At 44.7% G+C, this 27,296-nt stretch overlaps 1 protein-coding gene across 4 annotated transcripts in view; it reads right to left on the bottom strand.

Moving 5' to 3' along the window:
* Window positions 1-27,296, bottom strand: part of DENND4A (DENN domain containing 4A) — a 244,198-nt gene that overhangs the window by 90,440 nt on the left and 126,462 nt on the right. For 2 of the 4 annotated variants that reach the window (XM_040342272.1, XM_040342269.1), the window contains exons 13-15: window positions 25,722-25,867; window positions 20,223-20,261; window positions 398-531 (exon numbers count right to left, since the gene is read on the bottom strand). In XM_040342272.1, coding sequence (XP_040198206.1) covers window positions 398-531; window positions 20,223-20,261; window positions 25,722-25,867 — 319 coding nt within the window. The remainder of the gene's footprint in view (window positions 1-397; window positions 532-20,222; window positions 20,262-25,721; window positions 25,868-27,296) is intronic. The other 2 variants (XM_040342270.1, XM_040342273.1) reach the window with 1 other exon arrangement.

Raw genomic sequence — 27,296 nt, 5'->3', positions numbered from 1 at the left:
CCACCGTCGTTGGCGCCAGCGGGAGGAATAGCGGCCCACCGTCGTTGGCGCCAGCGGGAGGAATAGCGGCCCCGTCGTTGGCGCCAGCGGGAGGAATAGCGGCCCCGTCGTTGGCGCCAGCGGGAGGAATGGTGCCCTTTGGATGGTGTCAGTGGGCAAAATAGTGCTCCGTTGTTGGTGTCAGCGCCAAAAATGATACACCATTGTTAGTGTCAGTGAATGAAATAGTGCCGCAAGGGCCACATAAAGGCAAGCAAAAGGCCGCATCCAGCCCGGGGGCCACAGTTTGGAGACCCCTGAGCTAAATGAACTGTAACTATATAGGAACACCCCAACTGGAACGCATGTAGACTCTTCTGAAGGCAATCACCAGCATACAGATCATTTTGCTTCTTACCTGTATTTCTTTGGGTGCTCCTCTCCATTGGGTAAGTGAGGAATCTCTGGGGGTGTTATGAACACTGTGTGCTCGCTCTTGTAGGAATCATCCAATTCTATGAGCCGCATCTCTCCAGACTTGTCCACATCTACCTGAAGGCAGAAAGGAAAAAGAAAATGGATTATACAAATAGAACAAGGAGGCACAACAACGAAACATTCAGGTTACATTGGCATTGGCGGGTAGTGCCAGTGGCAGGAATCTGTGCATTTCAATGCCAGCACTTTGTATGTGTCCGGCTGTGAATCACCGCAGGTACATTGCTGGCTATGCAGATAACCACCACCGAAAACGTAATTGAAATGTACACGGCTCCCCTCTAATGCTCCTGGGAAGGCGGGGGTGTGGCCGGATGTAGGAGTGTGGAGCGTGGAGTGTGGAGAGTGAGCGAGGCAGAGATGTGAGAAGTGGAGAGGCGTGTGCCTAAGCCTCCCATGTATCTCTCCCCCCCTACAGGCATATGAAATGGCCATGCTGGGAGCGCTGCTTAAATTGCTGGAGTCTGGTTCTCCTACCTGCTGAACTTATCTTTCTTCCCTACTACGCCGTATCTGTTCCATAGCCTATCTGACAGAGGCGGTTTACCTGCATCGCTGGTCGGGAGCTGTTGATGTCCTGTGCCCTTTTTTTTTTTTTATTACCTGCTCGTTTTCCGTCCCGTCTGGGGAGCTTCTGGAGCCAGGGAGAGAGCGGAGGAGACCTGGTGTGGAGGCGTAGCTGCAGCAGGCGAGCTAACCGCATGATTGGACGGCGGTGGTCAGCTGACTAGCCCATGTGACCGGCCGTGTCAGTCCCAGCGCGAATCGGCGTTTCCTAGCTGCTGGAGGCTTGAGGAGACACGGGAGATAGCCAGGGGGTCTGCCTTACCCTGCAGAGCTGAACCAGATTGATAAGGAGGACTTACTCCCCCCCTATACCGCTATACTAAAAGCCTCACAGGCTTGTTTAAAGGAGGAGAAACAGTGGGGAAAACCTGCAAAAAAAAACACCATAAAAGTGAGTAAAACTCTGCACAAATAGTGACGTATGGATTACATTGTGCCTTGAATGGGCCTGTACTGTGGTATGCTGTCTGGACTGGATATATATCAAAGGTACCAATAGTGCTGTGCGGTGCTGTGCATTGAGACATGGTTTGGCTATATGCCTAATGAAGTAACTGCTCAGTGAAGTAAAATGAAGTAATGTGAAGTGAGAGTATATACATTGTACACTGCATTGAAGAAAACTGAGACTTCTCCACTTTACACTCGTGAAGCAGGGCTACTGATCATTATCTATTTATGACCTCTGGCACACGGCTGGTGTGACATCCTGCCTTTGAACTGCCTTTTGGACTTGTTGTTTTAGCACTTCCAAACAATTGAACACTGCGCCATTGATAGGCTTTGTTGCTACCTATGGAGGCCCTATGTGAGTTGCTGGACTTACGCTGGTTTTAAATGAATTAATGGTGCTGCACTGTGCGGTGATGTGCATTGATAAATGGACTGATTAAAATCTTAAAACTAAACGAATTCAGTTGCACAAGGAAGTAAAGTGAAGTAAAGTGAGAATACGCTCGTGAAGCAGGGCTACTGATCATTATCTATTTATGACCTCTGGCACACGGCTGGTGTGACATCCTGCCTTTGAACTGCCTTTTGGACTTGTTGTTTTAGCACTTCCAAACAATTGAACACTGCGCTATTGATAGGCTTTGTTGCTACCTATGGAGGCCCTATGTGAGTTGCTGGACTTACGCTGGTTTTAAATGAATTAATGGTGCTGTACTGTGCGGTGATGTGCATTGATAAATGGACTGATTAAAATCCTAAAACTAAACGAATTCAGTTGCACAAGGAAGCAAAGTGAAGTAAAGTGAGAATACGCATACTGCATACCGTATCGAGGATAAAAGAGACTTCTTCATTATACGCTTGTAAATACAGAGTTATTGTTCTAATAGCCATTACTGGTCTCATTGTGACTATATACTGCCTATCAGGATCAGGATCAGCTGAAGATTGAGCATTAATGGTCAATTTATTTTGTTTTTCCTTTTTTCTTTAAAGGGGAGAGGGAGGGAAGGGGGAAAGAAACAGAAGTTTTTTTTTTTTTTTCTCCTCTCTAGAATGTCTGGGCCGCAAGCATTAAGGTCAGCAAAAGACAAGGTGGGGGTAGCTGCGGTAGCAGCAGCCAAATTAGAAAAATATGTTCTTTTATCAGAACAGACCCCCATTAAAAATGGCTCAACGTCCCAGGCCTCTGCCAAAATAAACACAGAGAGACGAAGCCAAGGCCAAACAGCGGCAGCGGCAGTAAGCAAAACTGCAGTTAATAAGAACGCAGCGCCCATAGTTATGGATCCAAAAGTAACCCCCAGGCCTGAAGATGCTCCCACAATAAAAGACGTATTCCTAGTGGTGAATGAATGTAAAAAGGCACTGGGAGAACTGTGTGACCAAATGAAAAGTGTCAAGGAAGAACTGGTCTCAGTGGGACAGGAATTAAGGAAGACTAATGAAAGGATATCAGAAGCAGAAGGGAGGATCTCACAAATGGAAGATGAAATGCACCCTCTCAAACAAGATGTTAAGAACATGAAGACCCAAGTGGAGACATTAGAAGAGAAAATGGATGAAATAGAAAATAGACTCCGGAGGGACAATGTTAGGCTGGTGGGGCTACCGGAGAAATGCGAGGGGGCTAGACCAATAGAATTTTTGGAAAACTGGTTTGTAAAACTATTTGGTAGAGAAAGCTTCTCACAAGCATTTACAATAGAAAGAGCGCATAGAGTCCCCTTTAAGCCTCCCCCCACCGGGGGGCGTCCAAGATCAATGCTACTAAAATTTTTGAATTACCGAGATAAAGAGTCCCTATTGAGAAAGAGTAGAGAAATGGGAGAGGTTTTTTTTGAAGGCTCTAAAGTTTCATTTTACCCTGATTTTTCTCCCCAGTTACAGAAGAGGAGGGCGGGGTTTCTGGAGGTTAAACGGAAAATGCAGAGGGCTAAACTTCCATATGCTTTATTATACCCAGCGAGGCTACGGGTGGCTGCGCTGGGAACGACATTATTTTTTGATAAACCTGAAGATGCAGCATTATGGATGGAAACGCAATTAAAGGAGGGAGGGGGGAGCTAGGAGTAAGGGGTTTAATTTGTAACTTGCACGGATAGGGGGGGGGGAGGTGGGAGGAAAGGTGCACACTTAAATGAGTGAGAGGAATTGGTCAAGAGTTGAATATAGAAGGGAGGATTGTGAATGAGGAGGGGTGGGAGAAGTGGGGAGGGGGGGGGGAAGGGGGGAGTGAATGAAAGTATGTTAAGAGAGGAAAGGACGATATGGGAAACGGCCATAGGAAACCCCTTAGGGGAACACCTGGGTAGGTGCGGAGGGGGGGGGGAAGGGAGGGAGGGGGAGGAGAGGGAGGAAGGGTGGGAGGGGAAGGGAAGACAAGTACATGATACACAGGGAAAAAATGTTCACTGTAATAAGTAAAATATACGTAAAACACGAACCAAAGAAAAGTATAGAAGGTAATGATAATGCACAAAGGATAGGGAAAAGGGGAAAACGCTAAAGTATTTCATAAGGGGTATAAATTTTATATGGGAAAATAGAGTTTGAAAACCTATATGGAAATAACACTAAAATAGCACATATATTTCTTGGGGATGTTAGTTCACAAGTTCTAATAGACACGGTAAAATTAGTAAACACTATTTATACACATAGATAACTAGGGTAATGAATAGCTACATAAATTATTTTCTGGGATGGATGCCCCTATCCCCCTATGGTATAACCGTGGTTGCTAGATGTAAAGTAAAATGTAAAGTAAAATGTTAAACTTAAGCTCATGGAATGTTAGAGGCCTGGGAACTGCAGCTAAAAGGGCTGCAGTCTTTGCCACGCTGGAAAAACATGGAATAGGGCTGATGTGTCTGCAGGAAACCCATTTAATGAAAAATACAAGTTACTTACTACAGAGTAAAAAATACCCTACTCAGTACCACTCAGTGCACTCTACATATTCTAGAGGAGTGAGTATCCTGGTGAGAGCTGGAGTGGGGTTTTCCTGCAGACAGGTCAGCATAGATGAATATGGTCGATTTATTTTTTTGCATTGTATAATAGACAACAAAATGTATATAATAGCAAATATATATGTCCCCCCGCCCTTTAGGATTGATATTATGCTCAGATTAAATGAATTCATAATGGGGAAGGAAGAGATACCGGTGTTGGTGGTAGGAGATTTTAATGAGGTCTTGGACCGAAGAGTGGATAGGTTTCCCACACCGTTGGTCCCAGACCTCATGAAAAATAGCCGCCTGGGTCAATTTTTGGAAGAGGTTGGTCTGTTAGACTTGTGGAGAGTGAGGAACCCGGGGATTCAACAATATTCTTGTTATTCAAGTACACACAATACACTCTCGAGGATTGATATGGCCCTGGGGAATTATTTAGCACTACAGAGGGTGGGAAAAGTAATATATTTGCCAAGAGGAGTGTCTGATCACTCTCCTATGGTTCTTACCCTAAATCAAGGTGGACAAAAAATTCAGAGAGATTGGAAAATTAATGCACACTGGTGTGAGTTAATAAAAAAATCGGATGAAGTTCTGCCCAAACTGAAGGAATTTGTAGATATCAATGAAGGCACCTCGGGCACTGGGATATTATGGGACACCCTGAAGGCATACCTACGAGGAGTCCTGATCCAGCAGATAGCAAAATTTAATAAAAAAGCAAGAGAGGCGGAGGAAAATTCCCGTAGAGAGGTGTTAGAGGCAGAAAATAACTATGTGGGGGACCCAACGCCGAAGGGAAAGAAAATATGGCTTGAAAAACAACAAGCGTATAAATCGGTAATTACAAGGGAAGTAGAGACCAGACGACTTTTTTTGCGACAATCCTCATTTGTAGAAGGGGAAAGTGTTGGAAGGATGCTGGCGCAGGTGGTAAAATCTAACTCCTCCTCCTCCGGCGTTCGGTCCATCAGATTAACAAGTGGTGCGATAACTTCGGACACCTCAGAGATAGTGCAGATTTTCTGGGCATATTATCAGAAATTGTACACTACACAAAAGAGGGGAATGGAGAAAGAAATGGAGGACTTCCTGGAGAGACTAGAAATCCCGTTTATATCCCAATTAGAAAGGGAAGAACTAGAAAACCCAATAACACTTGGGGAGTTACAGGTGGCAGTAGCAGGTATGGCGAATCAAAAATCGCCAGGACCAGATGGGCTCCCACTAGAAATGTACAAATATTATGGAGATATATTGTTACCTCAGCTTATAAAAACATTAAATGGAGCGGCGGTAGAAGGTAAACTCCCTGCCTCAATGCTGGAAGCAACGGTTATAATTATACCAAAAGATGGGAAAGATCCACTGGACCCTGTGGCATATAGACCTATATCCCTTTTGTGCTCTGACGCCAAGATTATAGCAAAGGTCTTGGCGACAAGGCTTAATAGGGTTATTTCAAAATTAATTCACCCAGACCAGACGGGGTTTATAGCCAATAGATCCACTAGTATGAACATCAGGAGGACATTTCTAAACTTACAAACCCCAACACAGAATGAGGGAGCAAGGGCCGTATTGTCACTGGATGTGACCAAAGCCTTTGACAGCGTAGAATGGGGGTATATTTGGAGGGTGCTGGATAAATTTGGGTTTGGCCCGACTTTTTCAGGGTGGATAAAAATGCTCTATGATAACCCTAGTGCTAAGTTAAAAATAAATAATGAATTCTCAAAAAAAATTGTCCTCGAGAGGGGGACGAGACAGGGGTGCCCCTTGTCACCCCTGCTCTTCGCCCTAGCGATGGAACCTCTGGCAATTGCTATTAGGTCAAATATCGAGATATCCGGCTTCCAGAGAATGACGGGAGAAGAAAAAATCGCGCTTTATGCCGACGATATCCTGCTCTTCCTGGGAGACACGGAACAATCTCTGACAAAAGCAATGAGTTTGGTGGAGGAATTTGGGAGTTTTTCGGGATTAGAAATAAACTGGGGGAAGTCCGAGTTACTGCCGTTAGATCCACTGGGAGAAACGGCAATACGTGGATTGCCACAGTTATCAGTGGTGGACACAATGAGATATCTGGGGATATTGGTGACGAAAAACCCTAATCAATACATTTATAAAAATCTCATCCCTCTACTTGCTAAGTTCAAGCAAAAAATTTATATTTGGAAACGTCTCCATCTGTCAGTGGCGGGCAGGTGTAGCTTAATCAAAATGATTTGGCAACCACAACTTTTATACATAATGCACAATTCCCCAATATGGATTGGAAAAAAATGGTTCAATAAAATTGAATCTCTCTTTAGGGAGCTAATTTGGAAAGGGGGACAAGCTAGGATACGCCTTCGCACATTACAACTCCCGGTGGGGGAGGGAGGACTTGCAGTGCCCCAACCCGAGATATATTATTTTTCTGCACAACTGCAACAAATAGGGGGAGGTAATATCCCAGGAGGAGGTACCCCTAATGGGATGATAATGATGAACGGGGTCTCTCACGACACTATCTTTGAAGCACTAGAGGCTGATTCCTTTAGATATAGGAATCCAACAACAAAAATGATAACCAAAATATGGAAATCGGTTAAAAAATTGATGGGCTATACCGGGTTTTCTGAACTCTCCCCTTTGTGGAATAACAATAAACTGAAGGAAGTCCTCCAGATAGGAAAGGTCAGAGCATGGGAAATAAACGGTATTAAAAGGTTGAAACAACTGTATAAAGAGGATAAATATAGGAAATTTCAGGATTTAAGAGAGGAATTTAAGATACCTCAGTATTCATTTTTCACTTATATACAGGTGGGGCATGCCCTTGAAGCCCAGTTTAGGACACAAACACTAGTGTGGTGCGAAATGCCCCTTCTCCAAGAACTAGGCAAGGTAGGACCAACCAAGGGACTCATCTCTGAATTATACAAACAGATGGTTAAAAAGGCTAATATGGGCCGGCATCTGTTAAAAACAAAAGAGAAATGGGAGGAGGACTTGGGGGAATTGACACAGGATCAGTGGCGGAGGGTTCTGGAGATGGGGCCGAAAGTTTCGGTCTCACCCCCACAGAAGGTCTCCCATCTGATGCTGGTGAATCGTGCTTACTATACACCTAAACGTCTGTTCAAATTTGGGAGAAGAACAAATGACAAATGCCCTAGATGCCAGGGGACCGGAGACCTAGTACACATGGTGTGGCGATGCCCAAAGTTGTTTCGTTACTGGGAGGGAGTCGTAAATGTCATAGGGGAGACATTTGGGGTACCTCTGGAAGCAGAAGCCACACTATGTGTACTGGGATATAGAAGGGAACGGAACGAGAAGAAAAGCACCACAGTAGTGTTATTGAGATGTCTGTTCCAAGCAAGGAAATTAATAATGTTAAGATGGCAGGCGATAACACCTCCAACAATAAGGGAATGGGAGGGAGTAGTAAATGAGACAATATGTAAAGAAAGAGCAGTCTATACAAAAAGAGGTAACCTTAAGGAGTTTGAGGAGATGTGGAGACCTTGGCTGGAACAGAAGGACCTGCCCCTCTAGTGGGTAAGAAATATAACTGGGACGAGGTAGAAATAAAATAATTCTTAAAAATAAAGCTAGACATGTGTCATTTAGGAAAGCCGAGGCTGGCTTCGAAACCCCACCTGGGGAGAGAGAAAAATGGAGGGAGGGTCTAGATACATAAAGTTGAGAACGAAAACTTTGGGCACCAACCACATTGTGAATAGATATAAGAACAGCCCCCTGTAATGGGGATGATCTGAGCATTTTTATCTTTCTCTTTTTTCTTTTTTTTTTTTTCCTCTCCCCTTCTCTTTCTCATCCTTTTCACGGGATGTTGTTTCCCTTTCCCTTTATATAAATAAGATGATCAATGTATATTCTTAATTTTTATAATAGATGTATCGCACACTAAGATTAAGTGACAAACAAGTAAGGATGTTGGTTCTTGGAACTTTTTTGATATGAAAGATTTGTTTAAATAATCAAATGTGTATAAAGAAAAAAAAGACAAATAAAGAATGAAATTTAAAAAAAAAAGAAATGTACACGGCTCGGCAGCCACAGCTAGCCACTCACCGGTGGCTCACACAGCTGGAGGGATCAGAAAATTCCCTGCTGTTGTCATTTGCACTGGCGGCAGTCGCCCATGCAAATATAGCCTTATGTAAATCCTTACATATACCCAGTGAAGTGACTGGCCTCACAGATTAACCAAATCCTCTTTCATAAGTTGTAGCGATTTATCTGCAGTTCTCGCTACAGCCACAAGTCCAGAATTTATAACGCTTGTCTGAGCTTTTGGAACGCAGGGGGCAGAAAGCTGAAATTACACTCAGCAGAGCTCAATGAGGAGAGCTGAGAGTTGGAGGGAAGGGATTTCCAGCGCGCAGCCTCAACAGGGTTCCTATGTGCTGTGTGAAGGACTCCCTTGACCAATGACCACAAATTTAAGGAATATTCTTCCCTGTGACCATAATGCTTATGGACTGTGAGCTATATAAAAAAAAACACACAACTTGCACCTACAGGTAAGCCTAGATTAAGGCTTACCTGTAGGTGCCAGAAATATCTCCTAAACCTACACAATTTAGGAGATATTTACAATAATGACAATTGCCGATGTCTACGGCGCATGCCGTTTTTCTGAATGACATTAATGGGTTAATGCCGTATTTCCGCGCATGTGACGTCAGCGGCGCACCGGCCAATCACAGCGCGGGAATGGTGAAAACGGGAAGAAAATGCGAGGAGACATGTCGGCGGCGGAGGGGAACGAGGAGGACTTCGGGGGCTTCGATCTCAGGTAAGTGCCACATAAAAAAAAAAAAGTAAACTAAATCGCGGCAAAATACGCCACGTACGCGGCGTTACTTGTCGCCTAGGTGTGAATGCAGGCTTACTAGACCCCCCCCAATATGACAACGTGGTTTCACAATATCCTGCCTGTGGGGCTTTCCTTTACAACAATCTAGCCAGAATATCATAATATAATCACAATGAAAGGTGATATATAATAATTTTATAGTTCTAAAGCAAAATGGCGCTCAGCGGGGAAGAGCTGTAGCCGACTTATTAACTCTGCTGCTCTGAATATAAAACACATTTGTATAAGAATAGTGCGGGGGAAAGCGATCTACGCTGCTGGATGATTTAGCAGAACAAAAAAGCGGTAAAGAAAAGGTTTAACAAAATAATTACTATGGGCTTAAAAAATAAATTGCTATTTACGCACTAGAACCCATCATAATCCCTAATTTAGCAATTGGAAGTACATAGAACAATGAAGAGAGAAAAACCTTAAAAAGTAGCGATTGCTCAGAAATGGGTATAAAGAGAGGTTTCCTACACATGCGTACAAGATGATAATGAACAACACAACCTCTGGTATAAAATTCCTTTTTGGGGTATACGTGGGACTTTCAAGCACATCCCGAAATAATTTTTATATACCGTATATACTCGAGTATAAGCCAAGTTTTTCAGCACATTTTTTTTGTGCCGAAAATGCCCCCTCGGCTTATACTCGAGATCTCCTGGAATTTGAGGACCCGGTACTGGCCAGCCGGAGGTCCCCTGGACCCCAAACTTAGCACACATACAGCCCCACTCTTCCTCTACAAGTGTGCAAAGATTGTTGTACAGGGGACCTACGGCCAGGGAGCACCGATTTTTCAAAGTCGGCACCCCTTCCATAGACTCCCATGTTAAACATCAGTCGAGGCATGGGCACAGTGGGCACAGAGAGGCATGGGCACAGAGAGGCATGCAGATGGACACCCTAGGCTTATACTCGAGTCAATAGGTTTTCCCAGTTTTTTGTGGTAAAATTAGGTGCCTCGGCTTATATTCGGGTTGGCTTATACTCGAGTATATACGGTATATAAAATATTGGCTGCCTCAAAATACCGACTGTCTCTTTATGTCATCACAGACAGACTTCATGTAGAGATCAGGGCTCTGTGGGGGCTAAACCATCACTTTCAGGACTTTTCTTTACACTAAAGATAGTTCTTAATGACATTGGCTGTCTGGGGTCATTGTCCTGCTACAGAATACATTTGGGGCCAATCAGACGCCTCCTGTATTTCTCAGCATTGAGGACACCATTGATCCTGGCCAAATCTCCAAGTCAATTTGTAGAAATGCAGCCCCAAACTTGCAAGGAACCTCCACCATGCTTCACAGTTGCCTGCAGACCACTTATTGTACTAGTCTCCTGCCCTCCCCCCCCCCCCCAAACAAACTGCCTCCTGCTACAGCCAAATATTTCACATTTTGACTCATCAGTCCAGAGCACCTGCTGGCATTTTTTGTACCCATTTTCTATGTCCAATTGGTCCTTGGTCCGAGGCCATTGGTCATCAAGGCTGGAGCATTTTGAGGAACTCTCGATTGGCTTATGTCGTCCCTGGTGTAAGAGCGAGCCTGTTTTTGGTCATGTGTTGTTTCTCTGTGCCCCCTTCTTAGATGTGATGGGATATCCAAACTTTCTAAACAAAGGGCCAGTTTATTGTCCTTCAGACATTAGGGGGGCCGGACTGTGGCCACTGGTAGTAAAAATACCAGAGAGTCACTGGCCCAGATTCAGTAAGAATTGCGCATAAATTACGGAGGCACAGGGCAACGATTTTGCCCTGCGCCCCCGCAAATTTGCGCCGCTGCCCTCGATTCACGGAGCAGTAGCTCCGTAAATTGCGAGGGCGCGCCGGCAAAATTGCCCGGCGTAAGCGCGCACAATTTAAATGATCCCGCAGGGGGCGGGAATCATTTAAATTAGGCGCGTTCCCGCATGCGCCGTCGGGAAGCTTTCCCGACGTGCATTGCGGCAAATGACGTCGCAAGGACGTCATTTGCTTCAAAGTGAACGTGAATGGCGTCCAGCGCCATTCACGAATCACTTACGCAAACGACGTGAAATTAAAATTTCACGACGCGGGAACGGCGGGTATACTTTAGCATTGACTGCCCCTACTATTAGAAGGGGCAGCCTTACGCTAAAGACGCCGTACGGAAACTCCGTAACTTGCGTACGCAGGGCTCGCGCAACATTGTGAATCGGTGTTAGTATGCAATTTGCATACTATACACTGAGCACAATGGGAGCGCCCCCTAGCGGTCATCGCAAGAATGCAGCCTAAAATCTGCGTGGCATAAGAGCCTTATGCCACGCAGATTTTAGGCTGCAGTCGGCGTTACGATGTTCCTGAATCAGGAGCATTCGTAACGCCGGCGCAAGCAATTGCGCTGTGTAACTATGGTTACGCAGGCGCAATTGCTCTCTGAATCCGGGCCAATGTAAATAATGTCTCAGGTTTAATGTTCAGTAAAAAAAAAAAAAATAATAATAATACAAAAAAAAAATACAAAAAAACATTATATGGCACCAGTGTCCAGTAGGAGGAGTAATAGTGTCCTATAATTGGTATCAGGCCACAGTTTGGAGACCACCAGTCAACCTCCAATAGAAGATTGCATCCTCCGTTCTTAACACATTTGCCCACCGGGCCTATTCCGGCACTTCTCTCCTTCATGTAAAAAATCACAATTTTTTTGCTAGAAAATTAGAACCCCCAAACATTATGTATTTGTTTTAGCAGACACCCTAGGGAATAAAATGGCGGTCATTGCAACTTTTTTTCTCTGTTTTTGTGCAATCATTTTTCAAACGCCTTTTTTGGGGAAAAAACGTTATCATGAATTAAAAAACAACAAAACAGTAAAGTTAGCCCAATTTTTTTGTATAATGTGAAAGATGATGTTACGCCGTGTAAATAGATACCTAACATGTCACGCTTTAAAATTGCGCACACTCATGGAATGGCGCCAAACTTCGGTACTTAAAAATCTCCATAGGCGACGCTTAAATTTTTTTTTACAGTTTACTATTTTCGAGTCACAGAGGAGGTCTTGTGCTAGAATTGTTGCACACGCTCTAACGCGCGCAACGATACCTCACATGAGGGGTTTGAACAGCGTTAACATATGTGGGCGGGATTTGCATGCATGTTCGCTTTTGAGCGCGAGCTACCAGGGACAGGGGCGTCAAAAAAAAATTTTTTTTTGCACCTTTTTTTACATTTTTTTTTTGATAACTTTTATTCCTATTACAAGGAATGTAAACATCCCTTGTAATAGGAATCAGTGTGACAGGTCCTCTTTATGGAGAGATGCGGGGTGGTCAATAACACCCCACATCTCTCCTCCAGGCTTACAAGCATGAGATTGTGAAAAAAATAATTCACCAATCACATGCCGACAGCCGCGATTGCGGCTTTGTTTACTTCCGGGTACCTGGGCGTGACGTCATAACGTTGCGCCCGGGCCTCCGATGGTCATAGAGATGACTGGTGACCATCTGGTCACCAGTCATCTCTATGCTTCCCAGCCGGCCGGTTCGTTCGGCGGGCCCCCGATGGCACGGGAGAGGCCGGAGAAGCACCGAATGGCGGTGGGAGGGGGCGTCCCCTCCCGCTGCCTATAAGAAAGATCAAGCGGCGGAACTGCCGCTTTGATCATTCTTATGGTGCAGAGAATCGCCGGCTGAAGACGGTGATATCCGATTGATGCCTGTAGCTGCTCCCATCATTCAGATATCACCGCACAAATTCGAGGACGTCCTTGGTTGTTAAGTGGTTAAAGGGGTTGTAAAGGTAACAATTTTTCCCCCTAAATATCTTCCTTTACCTTAGTGCAGTCCTCCTTCACTTACCTCATCCTTCCATTTTGCTTTTAAATGTCCTTATTTCTTCTGAGAAATCCTCACTTCCTGTTCTTCTGTCTGTAACTCCACACAGTAATGCGAGGCTTTCTCCCTGGTGTGGAGTGTCGTGCTCGCCCCCTCCCTTGCACTGCAGGAGAGTCAGGACGCTCTCTACGTTGCACATAGAGCAAGGAGCTGTGTGTTAGAGGGCGTCCTGACTGTCCTGTAGTCCAAGGGAGGGGGCGAGCACGACACTCCACACCAGGGAGAAAGCCTTGCATTACGGTGTGGAGTTACAGACAGAAGAACAGGAAGTGAGGATTTCTCAGAAGAAATAAGGACATTTAAAAGCAAAATGGAAGGATGAGGTAAGTGAAGGAGGACTGCACTAGGTAAAGAAAGATATTTAGGGGAGGTTGCCTCCCCTTGCTAGAGGCCTTACAACCTGTGCACCATGATGTCAGAGAAGGAGGTTTAGTAATCAGTCTGTGACCTGAAATCCGGCCATTTAATCTTCTTGAGCTCCAGGAAGGTCATTGAGGACATCCAGCTAAATTTCTGCCATATAATTTGTGTGGCCGTAAAACGATATTGATCAAACTCCTCCCTGCAGATATTAATTGGAGCTCAATATCGTTACCAAGAAAGCAATAACAGTCGGAGCCGTGATCAGAAAAACGAAATGAGATGCGTGTATAGGGCAGATTCCGCCTATATTATCCACTTAACCACTTAAGACCCGGACCAAAATGCAGGTAAAAGGACCCGACCAGTTTTTGCGATTCGGCACTGCATCGCTTTAACTGACAATTGCGCGGTCGTGCGAAGTGGCTCCCAAACAAAATTGGCGTAATTTTTTTCCCCACAAATAGAGTTTTCTTTTGGTGGTATTTAATCACCTCTGCGGTTTTTATTTTTTGCGCTATAGACAAAAATAGAGCGACAATTTTGAAAAAAAATGCAATATTTTTTACTTTTTGCTATAATAAATATCCCCAAAAATATAAAAAAAAAAATAAAAAAATGTCCTCAGTTTAGGCCGATACTTCTTCTACCTATTTTTGGTTAAAAAAAAAAAAAAATCGCAATAAGCGTTTATCGATTGGTTTGCACAAAATTTATAGTGTTTACAAAATAGGGGATAGTTTTATTGCATTTTTATTAATAATCTTTTTTTTTTTTTACTACTAATGGCCGCGATCAGCGATTTTTTTCGTGACCGCGACATTATGGCGGACACTTCGGACAATTTTGATACATTTTTGGGACCATTGTCATTTTCACAGCAAAAAATTCTATAAAAATGCATTGTTTATTGTGAAAATGACAATTGCAGTTTGGGAGTTAACCACTAGGGGGCGCTGAAGGGGTTAAGTGTGACCTTATATGTGTTTCTAACTGTAGGGGGGCGGGGCTGGATGTGTGACGTCATTGATTGGGCTTCCCTATATCAGGGAACACACGATCGATGACAGCGCCACAGTGAAGATCGGGGAAGCTGTGTTTACACACAGCTCTCCTCGTTCTTCAGCTCCGGGGACCGATAAGGACCGGCTTGCGTATATATATATATATACACATATACACACACACACACACACACACACACACACACACATCATCACTTTAAAGATGAATATCCCGGGAACGGCAGCAGCTACCGTTTTCCGTGGCCGGTCCTATAACCGGTAACGATGGTCTCCGCAGCGGATTCACCACGAGATCGCCGCTATCGGCGATGAGAGAGGAGCCCCCCTCTCGTCCGTCTCCCGCGCCCTGCGCCGCCGGGAGCGGCGGAGGCGATTGGGTCATTCACGCAGCTTGCCATAGATACAAGTGAGGGGCAAGATGGCCCCCACCCGTCTCCATAGCATAGCAGGGCGGAAGCGACGTCAAAACTTCACTTCCACCCATGCTTCTTTTTTTTTTACATTTTTTCAAATGACAATTTTTTCTTATTTTTATTATTGCACTTTAGTGTAAATATGAGACATGAGGTCTTTTTGACCCCTAGATCTCATATTTAACCGCTTCCATACAGGGCTGTTATACACACCTCCATACCAGGCCTATTCTGGCACTTCTCTCCTACATGTACAAATCATAATTTTTTTTGCTAGAAAATTATGCAGAACCCCCAAACATTATATATGTTTTTTTAGCAGACACCCTAGGGAATAAAACGACGGTCATTGAAACGCTTTATCTTGCACGGTATTTGCGCAATAATTGTTTCATGAATTAAAAAAATAACAAAACAGTAAAGTTAGCCCAATTTTTTTGTAAAATATGAAAGATGATGTTACGCCGAGTAAATAGATACCCAACATGTCACGCTTTAAAATTGCGCACACTCATGGAATGGCGCCAAACTTCGGTACTTAAAAATCTCCATAGGCAACGCTTTGAAATTTTTTACAGGTTACCAGTTTAGATTTACAGAGGAGATCTAGTGCTAGAATTGTTGCTGGCACTCGAACGCGCGCGGCGATACCTCACATATGTGGTTACGTCGGCGGGACTTGCGTGTGCGTTCGCTTCTGTGCGAGAGCTACTGGGGACAGGGGCGTTTAAAAAAATGTTTTTATTTATTTATTTATTTTTTACATATTTATTTCTTTTTTTTTACACTTTTTATTTTATTTTATTATCACTTTTATTCCTATTACAAGGAATGTAAACATCCCTTGTTATAGGAAATGTGTGTGACAGGTCCTCTTTATGGAGAGATGCGGGATGGTCAATAAGACCTCACATCTCTCCTCCAGGCTGGAAAGCATGAGATCGGGACAAAAAATTCACCGATCTCATGTTTACTGTTGCCTAGCAGCCGCAATTGCGGCTTTGTTTACTTACGGGGACCCGGGCGTGACGTCATCACATCGCGCCCGGGTCCTTCGACGGTCATAGAGATGACTGGTGACCATCTGGTCACCAGTCATCTCTATGCTTCCTGCCAGCGCCGGACGATTCTTTCTCCGGGCCCCCGATGGCACGGGAGAGCCTGGAGAAGCACCGGATGGCGGCGGGAGGGGGGGGTCCCGCCGCCTGTAAGAACGATCTAGCGGCGGAATCGCCGCTATGATCATTCTTACGTTGTGCAGAATCGCCGGCAGAAGAGAAGGATATCTGAATGATGCCTCTAGCTGCAGGCATCATTCAGATATCCCCCCACAAAGCCCAGGACATCATATGACGTCCACCCGGATCGTTAGAGGTCCTTTGTGGACGTCATTTTACAATAGGCTGGTATGAATGTGGTCAAGAGGACCTGTCATGCTTTTTTTTTTATTACAAGGGATGTTTACATTCCTTGTAATAGGAATAAAAGTGACCCATTTTTATTTTTTAAAACAGTGTAAAAAAAAATAAAAATAAATAAGGAAACAAAAAGTATTTTTTTTAAAGCGCCCCGTCCCGACCAGCTCACGCGCCGAAGCAAACGCATACGTGAGCAGCGCCCGCATATGAAAACGGAGTTCAAACCGCACAAGTGAGGTATCACCGCGATCGTTAGAGCGAGAGCAATAATTCTAGCCCTAGACCTCCTCTGTAACTCAAAAGATGAAACCTATAGAATTTTTTTAAACGTCGCCTATGGAGATTTTTTAAGGGTAAAAGTTTGACGCCATTCCACGAGCGGGCGCACTTTTGAAGCGGGACATGTTGTGTATCAATTTACTCGGCGCTACATTATCTTTCACACTATAAAAAAAAAAATTTTGGGCTAACTTTACGGTTGTCTTATTTTTTTTTTTTTAAAAAGTGCGCTTGTAAGACCGCTGCGCAAATACGGTGTGACAAAAAGTATTGCAAAGACTGCCATTTTATTTTCTAGGCCGAGTGTTAGAAAAAAATATATATAATGTTTGGGGGTTCTAAGTAATTTTCTAGCAAAAAAAAAAAAATTGTTTTAAACTTGTAAACACTGTGGGCATCTTTGTGCGGGCGTAACGTATCCTATTTACATTACGCCTCTGCAACTTTGACAGGCAAGTGCAGTATTCACAAAGCAAAGTTGCGGCGGCGTAGCGTAAATAGTCCGGCGTAAGCCCGCCTAATTCAAATGTGGAAGATGTGGGCGTGTGTTATGTAAATTTATTGTGACCCCGCGTAAATGACGCTTTTTACGAATGGCGCATGCGCCGTCCGTGAAAGTATCCCAGTGCGCATGCTCCAAATTAACCCACAAAAAAGACAATGCTTTCGACGTGAACGTAAATGACGCCCAGCCCTATTCGCGAACGACTTACGCAAACGACGTAAAACGTGAAAAATTCGACGCTGTTCCGACGTCCATACCCAACATTGGTACGCCTCATAGAGCAGGGGTACTTTTACGCCGGAAAAAGCCTTACGTAAACAGCGTATCTGTACTGCGAAGGCCGGGCGTACGTTCGTGAATAGGCGTATCTAGCTGATTTACATATTTCTAGGCGTAAATCAGCGTACACGCCCCTAGCGGCCAGCGTAAATATTCAGTTAAGATACGATGGCGTAGGAGACTTACGCTGGTCGTATCTTATACAAATTCTGGCGTATCTGATTCTTTGAATCAGGCGCCAAGATACGGCGCCTCAGACTCAGATACGATGGCGTATCTGGAGATACGCCGTCGTATCTCCTACGTGAATCTGGGCCAGAGTCTGAAAAACAGGCTCGGGGCCTAAGTGGTTATTATTTCAGGAAAGGATCACTGAAGTCGCTGCATAGCGAGGTTTAAACTTCCAAACTCCAGGTTTCTTTTTCCACCATTTTTCTAAGCCGGGAATTATATAATCTGTATTCAATCCTATTGAAGGGACAGAAGGTGACCCACTTTTCTCTGAATCCACCTCCATGAATTAATCTTCCTCTGACAGTAGTGTCTGGGAACTGTAAGCCACATATAGAGCCATTTATTTAACCGCTTGCCGACCGCCTCACGCAGACATACGTCGGCAGAATGGCAAGGGCAGGCAAAGCAACGTATATATACACGTTGCTTTGAATCCTGCCCCTAGCGGGCGCCCACGGTCTCTATGACCGGACCCGCAGACTCGCTGTCTGCCGGTGTTTCGTGATCGGGTCATGGAACAGCAGAACGGGGGGGGGGGGATGTCTTTGTAAACAAGACATCTCCCTAGTGACTAAGGATGAGCTCCAGCGTGTTGGCATAGTACACGTGCAGAGCCCGCCAGGAAGTCTGCACAGCGCTGCGCTAATCACAGCCAGGGAGACATTGTCCCGATGCTCAGCTGCAGAGATCGGGAAATGTCTCCCTGGCTGTGATTAGCGCAGCGCCGTGCAGACTTCCTGGCGGGCTCTGCACGTGTACTATGCCAACACGCCGGAGCTCATCCTTACTAGTGACACAGCACTGATCGTCTGTTCCCTCTCATCGGGAGCAGCGATCAGTGACATGTCACACGTAGCCACGCCCCCTAACAGTTAGAATCACTCCCTAGGACACACTTAACCCCTTCCTCTCCCCCTAGTGGTTAACCCCTTCCTTGCCAGTCACATTTACACAGTAATCAGTGCATTTTGTATAGCTCCGATCGTTATATAAAATGTGAATGGTCCCAAAATAGCATCAAAAGTGTCCAACATTAAAAAAAATATATAAAAATGCCATTAAAAACTATCCCCCATTTTGTAGACGCTAGAACTTTTGCACAAACCGATCAATAAACGCTTATTGCGATTTTTTTTTGTAACCAAAAATATGAAGAAGAATACGTATCGGCCTAAACTGAGATAGAATTAGCTTTTTATTAAAAAAAAAAAAAAAAATGGGGGATATTTATTATAGCAAAAAGTACAAATTAATATTGTTTGGGAGCCACGTCGCACGACCAAGCAATTGTCAGTTAAAGTGACGCGGTGCCGAATCGCAAAAAGTGCTTTGGTCTTTGGGCAGCCAAATGGTCCGGGGCTGAAGCGGTTAATACCCACCAGCATATAGAAAAAAAAAAAAAAAAAAAAAAAAAAAAAAAAACTGCATCCAAGCAGTCAGGTCTAGTTTACACTAGCATTGCCCTCTAAAGAGCAATTGGTGTTTGGATCGTTTTTCAGCTAGCGTTTGACAGATGGAGAGTCGGTGTTGTATCACTCCTCACCACGTATTTTAACCCTTTAAACCCCACACCGGCAGGGCGCAGCGGCTGCGTTTCATGGCAGGGCGCAGCGGCTGCGTTTCATGGCAGGGCGCAGCGGCTGCGTTTCATGGCAGGGCGCAGCGGCTGCGTTTCATGGCAGGGCGCAGCGGCTGCGTTTCATGGCAGGGCGCAGCGGCTGCGTGTGATGGCAGGGCGCAGCGGCTGCGTGTGATGGCAGGGCGCAGCGGCTGCGTGTGATGGCAGGGCACAGCGGCTGCGTGTGATGGCAGGGCACAGCGGCTGCGTGTGATGGCAGGGCACAGCGGCTGCGTGTGATGGCAGGGCACAGCGGCTGCGTTTGATGGCAGGGCACAGCGGCTGCGTTTGATGGCAGAGCACAGCGGCTGCGTTTGATGGCAGAGCACAGCGGCTGCGTTTGATGGCAGAGCACAGCGGCTGCGTTTGATGGCAGAGCACAGCGGCTGCGTTTGATGGCAGAGCACAGCGGCTGCGTTTGATGGCAGAGCACAGCGGCTGCGTTTGATGGCAGAGCACAGCGGCTGCGTTTGATGGCAGAGCACAGCGGCTGCGTTTGATGGCAGAGCACAGCGGCTGCGTTTGATGGCAGAGCACAGCGGCTGCGTTTGATGGCAGAGCACAGCGGCTGCGTTTGATGGCAGAGCACAGCGGCTGCGTTTGTTTTTTTTGTTTGTTTGCGCCCCCCCAAAAATTTTGAGCACCAGCCGCCACTGGATGGTATTATGTTACATCTAGGGTAGAGAACTACAGTTGATAAAAAATAAAACACAACCGAAGGCAGTATGGTATATTTGAACACATTGATGTACCTTACAATCAGACGACATAACAGATCAGAAACAGAAGATATGTCACATGCACCGACATATAAAATGTTGGTAAATATGCTCACAGTTGTCAGTACAGTTGCCATCCTTGATTTAGCGGTCTTACCTTGATTCCTTTCTCAGCACAATTCCTTTCTGAAAACAGCTTGTTAATGAGAGAGCAGAGCATGCGTCAGAAGATGGCTCCTCTTTACCAGCACAGAAATAAATGCAACTTTCTTTAAAACAAGTGCAATAGAATCGTCACTCACACACAGCTCTAGACATACAGCCCTGGCCAAAAAAAGTTTTGAGAATGACACAAAAATATAAAAATTTTACAAAGTCTGCTGCCTATTTTGATGGCAATTTGCATAAACTCCAGAATGTTCTGAAGTGATCAGATGAATTGCAATTAAAAGTCCCTCTTAAAGGAGTTGTAAAGGAAAAAAATGTCTTGCTGAAATGAGTGGGCCAGATTCAGAAAGAGATACGACGGCGTATCTCCTGATACGCCGTCGTATCTCTGAGTTCCGCCGGTCGTTTCTATGCGCCTGATTCATAGACTCAGGTTACGCATAGATCTCCCTAAGATCCGACAGATGTAAGTGACTTACATCATCGTATCTTAGGCTGCAATCTCACGCTGTCCGCTAGGTGGCGCTTCCGTTTGTTTACGCGAGGAATATGCAAATGAGGAGTTACACCGATTCAGAAACGAACGACCGCCCGGCGCTTTTTTTTTACGTCGTTTGCGTTCGGCTTTTTCCGGCGTATAGTTACCCCTGCTATGTGAGGGGAAGCTAATCTTAAGTATGGCCGTCGTTCCCGCGCCGAGTTTTGAAATTTTACGTTGTTTTGCGTAAGTCGTTCACGAATACGGATGGACGTAATTACATTCACGTCGAAAGCAATGACGTCCTTGCAACGTCATTTAGCACAATGCACACTGGGAGATTTAACGGACGGCGCATGCGCCGGTCAAGTAAAACTTAAAAAATGCGGGGTCAAGGGAAATTTAAATAAAACACGCCCCCTACATCCCCATTTGAATTACGCGGCCTTACGCCGCAACACATACGCTACGCCGCTCTAACTAAGGGCGCAAGTTCTTTCTGAATAAAGAACTCGCGCCCAAAGTTAGAGCGGCGTAACGTATCTCAGATACGTTACGCCGGGCAGACAGATACGCCTATGTATCTGAATGCAGCGCACTGTTTACAGGGTATAGAGACATAATAGTTAACCGATTCCTTTTAAAAATAATTAAAAATAGATTAAATTCAATCATATAATGTGCCTCTAGTTTCTAGTTTCGTTTTTGCATGTTGTTTCCTGCTTCTGTGATGTACAGAGACACAGAGCCAATACAGGGCAGTGATGGTTTGGTGCCAAGGGGTTTTAGACACACAGTAATCACACCTCCTTGATTAGTGACCACAAAGAGAAAGCTCCCAGCACTGTGGTTATCAGGAAACAGACAACCAGGAAGTGTGGAGATCAGAGAAGAATTGCAGCAACTTGAGAGCAAAAACGAACAATGAGGACATGAAAACAGCACTGTATTAAGGTAAAGGAAGCTATTAAGATAAAAAAAAAATTCCTTTACAAACCCCCAAAAAAACATTTCCACTGCATTTGTGAAGAAGGCTTTTAGGGCGCCCAAGAAAAGCAAGTGCCAGGACCGTCTCCTCCAGCTGACTCAGCTGCGGACAGGGCAGCCATCACAAATTTTGGGGCCCCTTACACAGCTTTAGGCAGGGCCCCCCTGGATTAGAGAAGAAAAAACAAGCGTAATCTCTTCTCTCCTCTCTCCCGAGGCAAGATGATAAACTGGGGGTCCAGGGATTGGAATGTTGAAAAGTAATTTTATCTGATGAATCCCCTTTTACATTGTTTGGGGCATCCGGAACAAAACCTTGTCCAAAGGAAGAAAAGGTGACGCCACCATAGTCCTGAGACTATTCATGTGTGGGGTCTTCTCAGACAAGGGAGTGGGGGGCTCACTAGTGGTGCACCGAAATGGAAATTTCAGAACCGAAACAAAACCGAAATAAAACAAAATGTCAGGCGGAAACCGAAAATGACTTTTTTTTATGGTGATATTAAAAATACAAAAAATTGCAATATACAGGATAATACATCAAAATTTTGCATACAAAAAACTTACATACTTTTTTTGTATGCAAAATTTTGGTGTATTATCCTGTATATTGCAATAGGATGTATTACTTATTTAGACCGGGTTAATATTATCATGGTCTAAAACCTCTATACAATGTGAATGTATTTTTTGATTGTTTGTTCTGCAATTTCAGAGACGCCGTTTTCCCTGAGGAAGATAATGGTATATATCCATATATCTCGAAACGCGTTGATCAGCTGTCTGACACCTTCAGGAACCTTTACACTAGGTCCTCGAGGTTCATATGCAGATACTGTCTATCATTTCTACATGTGCACTGTTATTCTATGTACTATTGTTTTTAACTATCTCTGTGGTCTATGTTTGTATGTATTTTTGTGAATTTTGTGTAATTTTTCTATATTTTGTATTAAATATATATTTTTTGTATATTCTTTTGATTCTATTTATTGCCCATAAAATCTCAACTCTTTGAGGTAACTTCCTTTTTTGATTTACCAGGGATGGTGGCAATTTACATGCCGGATTGTTGAGAGTAAACTTTTTTTTAAATTAACCACTTAAGACCCGAACCTTTAGGCAGCTAAAGGACCCGGACAGTTTTTGCCATTCTGTACTGCGTCGCTTTAACGGACAATTGCGCGGTCGTGTGACGTGGCTCCCAAACAAAATTGGCGTCCTTTTTTCCCCCACAAATAGAGCTTTCTTTTGGTGGTATTTGATAACCTCTGCGGTTTTGATTTTTTGAGCTATAAACAGAAATAGAGCGACAATTTTGAAAAAAATGCAATATTTTTTTACTTTTTGCTATAATAAATATTCCCCAAAAATATATATAAAAAATGTTTTCCTTAGTTTAGGCCGATACGTATTCTTCTACATATTTTTGGTAAAAAAAAAAAAACGCAAGTAGTGTATTTTGATTGATTTGCGAAAAAGTTATAGTGTCTACAAAATAGGGGATAGTTTTATTGCATTTTTATAAAAAAAAAAATGTATTACTACTAATGGCGGCGATCAGCGATTTTTTTCATGACTGCGACATTATGGCGGACACTTCGGACAATTGTGACACATTTTTGGGACCATTGTCATTTTCACGGCAAAAAATGCATTTAAAATACATTGTTTATTGTGAAAATTACAATTGCAGTTTGGGAGTTAACCACAAGGGGGCGCTGAAGGGGTTAAGTGTGACCTCATTTGTTTCTAACTGTAGGGGGGTGTGGCTGTAGGTGTGACGTCATTGATTGTGATTCCCTATATAAGGGAACACACGATCGATGACGGCGCCACAGTGAAGAACGGGGAAGCTGTGTTTACACACAGCTCTCCCGTTCTTCAGCGGCGATCGGGTCTGAGTCCCACGGTCACGGAGCTTCGGACCGGGTCGCATGCACGCGCCCGCGGCTCGCGTCTCTGAGACCCCCACGGCTGGGCTTAAAGGGCAACGTACAGGTACGTTGATGTGCCCAGCCGTGCCATTCTGCCAACGTATATCGGCGTAAGGGGTCCTTAAGTGGTACATCAGTCAGGATGTGGCACAGAAGTTGATTGACAGCATGCCCGGGATGCATTTCAGAGGTCCTGAAAAAGAAGGTTCCACACTGCAAATATGGACTCTTTACATAAACTTTATTGACATGTCATTGTCGATAAAATCCTTTGACACGTATGAAATGCTTGTAATTATACTTCAGCAACATCTGACAAAAAGATCTAATAACACTGAAGCAGCCGACTTTGTGAAAATTAATATTTGCGTCATTCTCAAAACTTTTGACCACGGCTGTCTGTAAACACAGCTTGGCATACAATGTCAGTTATAATTTGCAGAGAATGAAAAAAACCTTTCAGACTGAGAGTATTAATCTGAGATAATAGCGAAGAAAAGCCTGTGTCAGGTCACATCCCACATTGGGGGATAATTACGAAAGGCAAGTTCAATTTGCACCACAAGTGCAAAGTGCACCTGAAATTGCACTGGAAGTGAAGTCGCTGTAGATCCGAAGGGGACATGCAAGGAAAATAAAACAAAGCATTTTAGCTTACACATGATTGGATGATAAAAACAGCAGAGCTTCCCCTCATTTCAGATCTACAGCGACTGCACTTCCAAGTGCACTTGTAGTGCAAAGATGATTTGCCTTTCATGGTCTGAATTATGGAGAAAGTGTATTAGAGAATAACGTAAGAGACCGGTGAAATTTAACAAGCATCACCCGGGAGAAATGAATCACAATGGTTTAACCACTTCAATACCGGGCATACGCCCCTTCCTGCCCAGGCCAATTTTCAGCTTTCAGCGCTGTCGCTGTTTAAATGACAATTGCGCCATCGTGCTACACTGCACCCAAACAGAATTTTTTTATCATTTTGTTCCCACAAATAGAGCTTTCTTTTGGTGGTATTTGATCGCCTCTGGGGTTTTTATTTTTTGCTATACAAATAAAGAAAGAAAGACCAAAAATTAAAAAAAAAAAAAGAATTAAAAAAGTTTTTCTTTTTTTTTTTTCCGTTATAAAATTTTGTAAATAAGTAAATTTTCTCCTTCACTGACGGGCACTGATAAAGCAGCACCGATGACGCGGCGCAATGAGGTGGCACCGACGATGGGCACTGTTGGGTGGCACTGAGGCTGCAATGGTGGGTACTTATGGGTGGCATTGATAGGCGCCACTGATGGGCACTGCTAGGCGGCACTGCTGGGCACTCATGGGTGGCACTGAGGCTGCAATGGTGGGTACTTATGGGTGGCATTGATAGGCACCACTGATGGGCACTGCTAGGCGGCACTGCTGGGCACTAATGGGCATTGATACATGGCACTGATGGGCACTAACGTGCGGCACTGATATTCAGCACTGGTGGGTATCCCTGGTGGCACTGGCAGGGATTTTGAATGGGCACTGGTTGGCAGCTGCCTGGGCATTGATTGGCAGCTGCCTTGGCACGATTGGCATTCCCTGGTGGTCTAGGGGGCATACCTGGTGGCCCAGTGTGAATGCCCATCGCTGGTGGTCCTGGGCAGCATGCTGGTGGTCCGGTGCAGTGATCCAAAGGGGGGGCTGCGCTGATAAACCATCAGCACAAACCCCCCCCTGTCAGGAGAGCAGCCGATCGGCTGTCCTCTACTCGCGTCTATCAGACGCGAGTGAGGAAAAGCCGATCAGTGGCTTTTCCCGTTTACATTGTGATCAGCCGTGATTGGACACGGCTGATCACGCCGGAGGCGCTTTAGCGAGATCAGTGTAGCGGTGTGTCAGGCTGACACACCGCATTGCGCGCCCCCCGTCAATAGACGTCCAGTCAGGGTAATGAAACCACTTCCCGGACGTCAATATGCTATTGACCGGGCAGGAAGTGGTTAACATTTAGAAATAATACAATAGAGCCGCCTTGCAAGTTTTAAAAAAAAAAAAAAATATATACAAACATCCCCAGTAATAGAAGCTCCAAAAGTTTATTTCGGGAACATACCTTCTCAACGCAGTCATCGAAAAAGGCCAGGCTGGCGTCTTTATCGCTAACGAATGAGCACTCTTCAATGAAGCGGATAAACATCTGCGTCTTAGTCATCATATTGTAAAATTTGTGGTGAGAACGATCACGACTCTTTAAGAAATCTTAAAAAGAGAAAAGACATTTTTTTTTTTTTACTTTCTGCTGTTGTAAGGCCTCATTCACACAGGAGTACTACAGCGTACATTATGATGGGTGTTCGGTGAGCCCCTGTGCCTTTAACCACTTAAGCCCCGGACCAATATGCTGCTAAATGACCCAAGGCGTTTTTACAATTCGGCACTGCGTCGCTTTAACAGAAAATTGCGCGGTCGTGCGACGTGGCTCCCAAACAAAATTGGCGTCCTTTTTTCCCCACAAATAGAGCTTTCTTTTGGTGGTATTTTGTGGTCAGTTTAGGCCGATACGTATTCTTCTACCTATTTTTTGGTAAAAAAAAAAATCGCAATAAGCGTTTATCGGTTGGTTTGCGCAAAATTTATAGCGTTTACAAAATAGGGGATAGTTTTATTGCATTTTTATTAATTATTTATTTTTTTACTACTAATGGCGGCAATCAGCGTTTTTTTTCGTGACCGCGACATTATGGCGGACACTTCGGACAATTTTGACACATTTTTGGGACCATTGTCATTTTCACAGCAAAAAATGCATTTAAATTGCATTGTTTACTGTGAAAATGACAGTTGCAGTTTGGGAGTTAAACACAGGGGGCGCTGTAGGAGTTAGGGTTCACCTAGTGTGTGTTTACAACTGTAGGGGGGTGTGGCTGTAGGTCTGACGTCATCGATCGAGTCTCCCTAATAAAAGGGATCACTCGATCGATGCGCCGCCACAGTGAAGCGCGGGGAAGCCGTGTTTACATACGGCTCTCCCCGTTCTTCAGCTCCGGGGAGCGATCACGATGGGGCGGCTATAAACAAATAGCCGCGCCCTCGTCCCGGATCGCTCCCCGAGGGAACCCGACCGCCGCATGTAGCGGGGGGTGTCCCGATCGGACCCCCGACCCATGTCTAGGCAGGGACGTACAGATACGCCAATGTGCCTGTCCGTGCCATTCTGCCGACGTAAATGTACATGCGGCGGTCCGGAAGTGGTTAAGAAGGGGTGGGCTCCCTCCAGGCTCCCCTGCCCTCTATCCATCCATTATAATGCATGCGCTTCTACTATGGAGGCTCTCAATACTGGGGCGACGTGAAGTGGCTCCGCAGCTTACGTATGTATTTGCAAATGTGTGCAAACCAAACCCCTGTTTTTAACCACTTAAGACCCAGACCAAAATGCAGGTAAAGGACCTGGCCAGTTTTGCGATTCGGCACTGCGTCGCTTTAACTGACAATTGCGCGGTCGTGCGACGTGGCTCCCAAACAAAATTGGCGTCTTTTTCCCACAAATAGAGCTTTCTTTTGGTGGTATTTGATCACCTCTGCGGTTTTTATTTTTTGCGCTATAAACAAAAATAGAGCGACAATTTTGAAAAAAATTCAATATTTTTTACTTTTTTCTATAATAAATATTCTCCAAAAATATATA

The sequence above is a fragment of the Rana temporaria genome, chromosome 3, assembly GCF_905171775.1.
Source record: "Rana temporaria chromosome 3, aRanTem1.1, whole genome shotgun sequence".
Taxonomy (NCBI): Eukaryota; Metazoa; Chordata; class Amphibia; order Anura; family Ranidae; genus Rana; species Rana temporaria.
The sequence above is the reverse complement of the archived record's forward strand: the minus strand, read 5'-3'. Positions and strand labels throughout refer to the sequence as shown.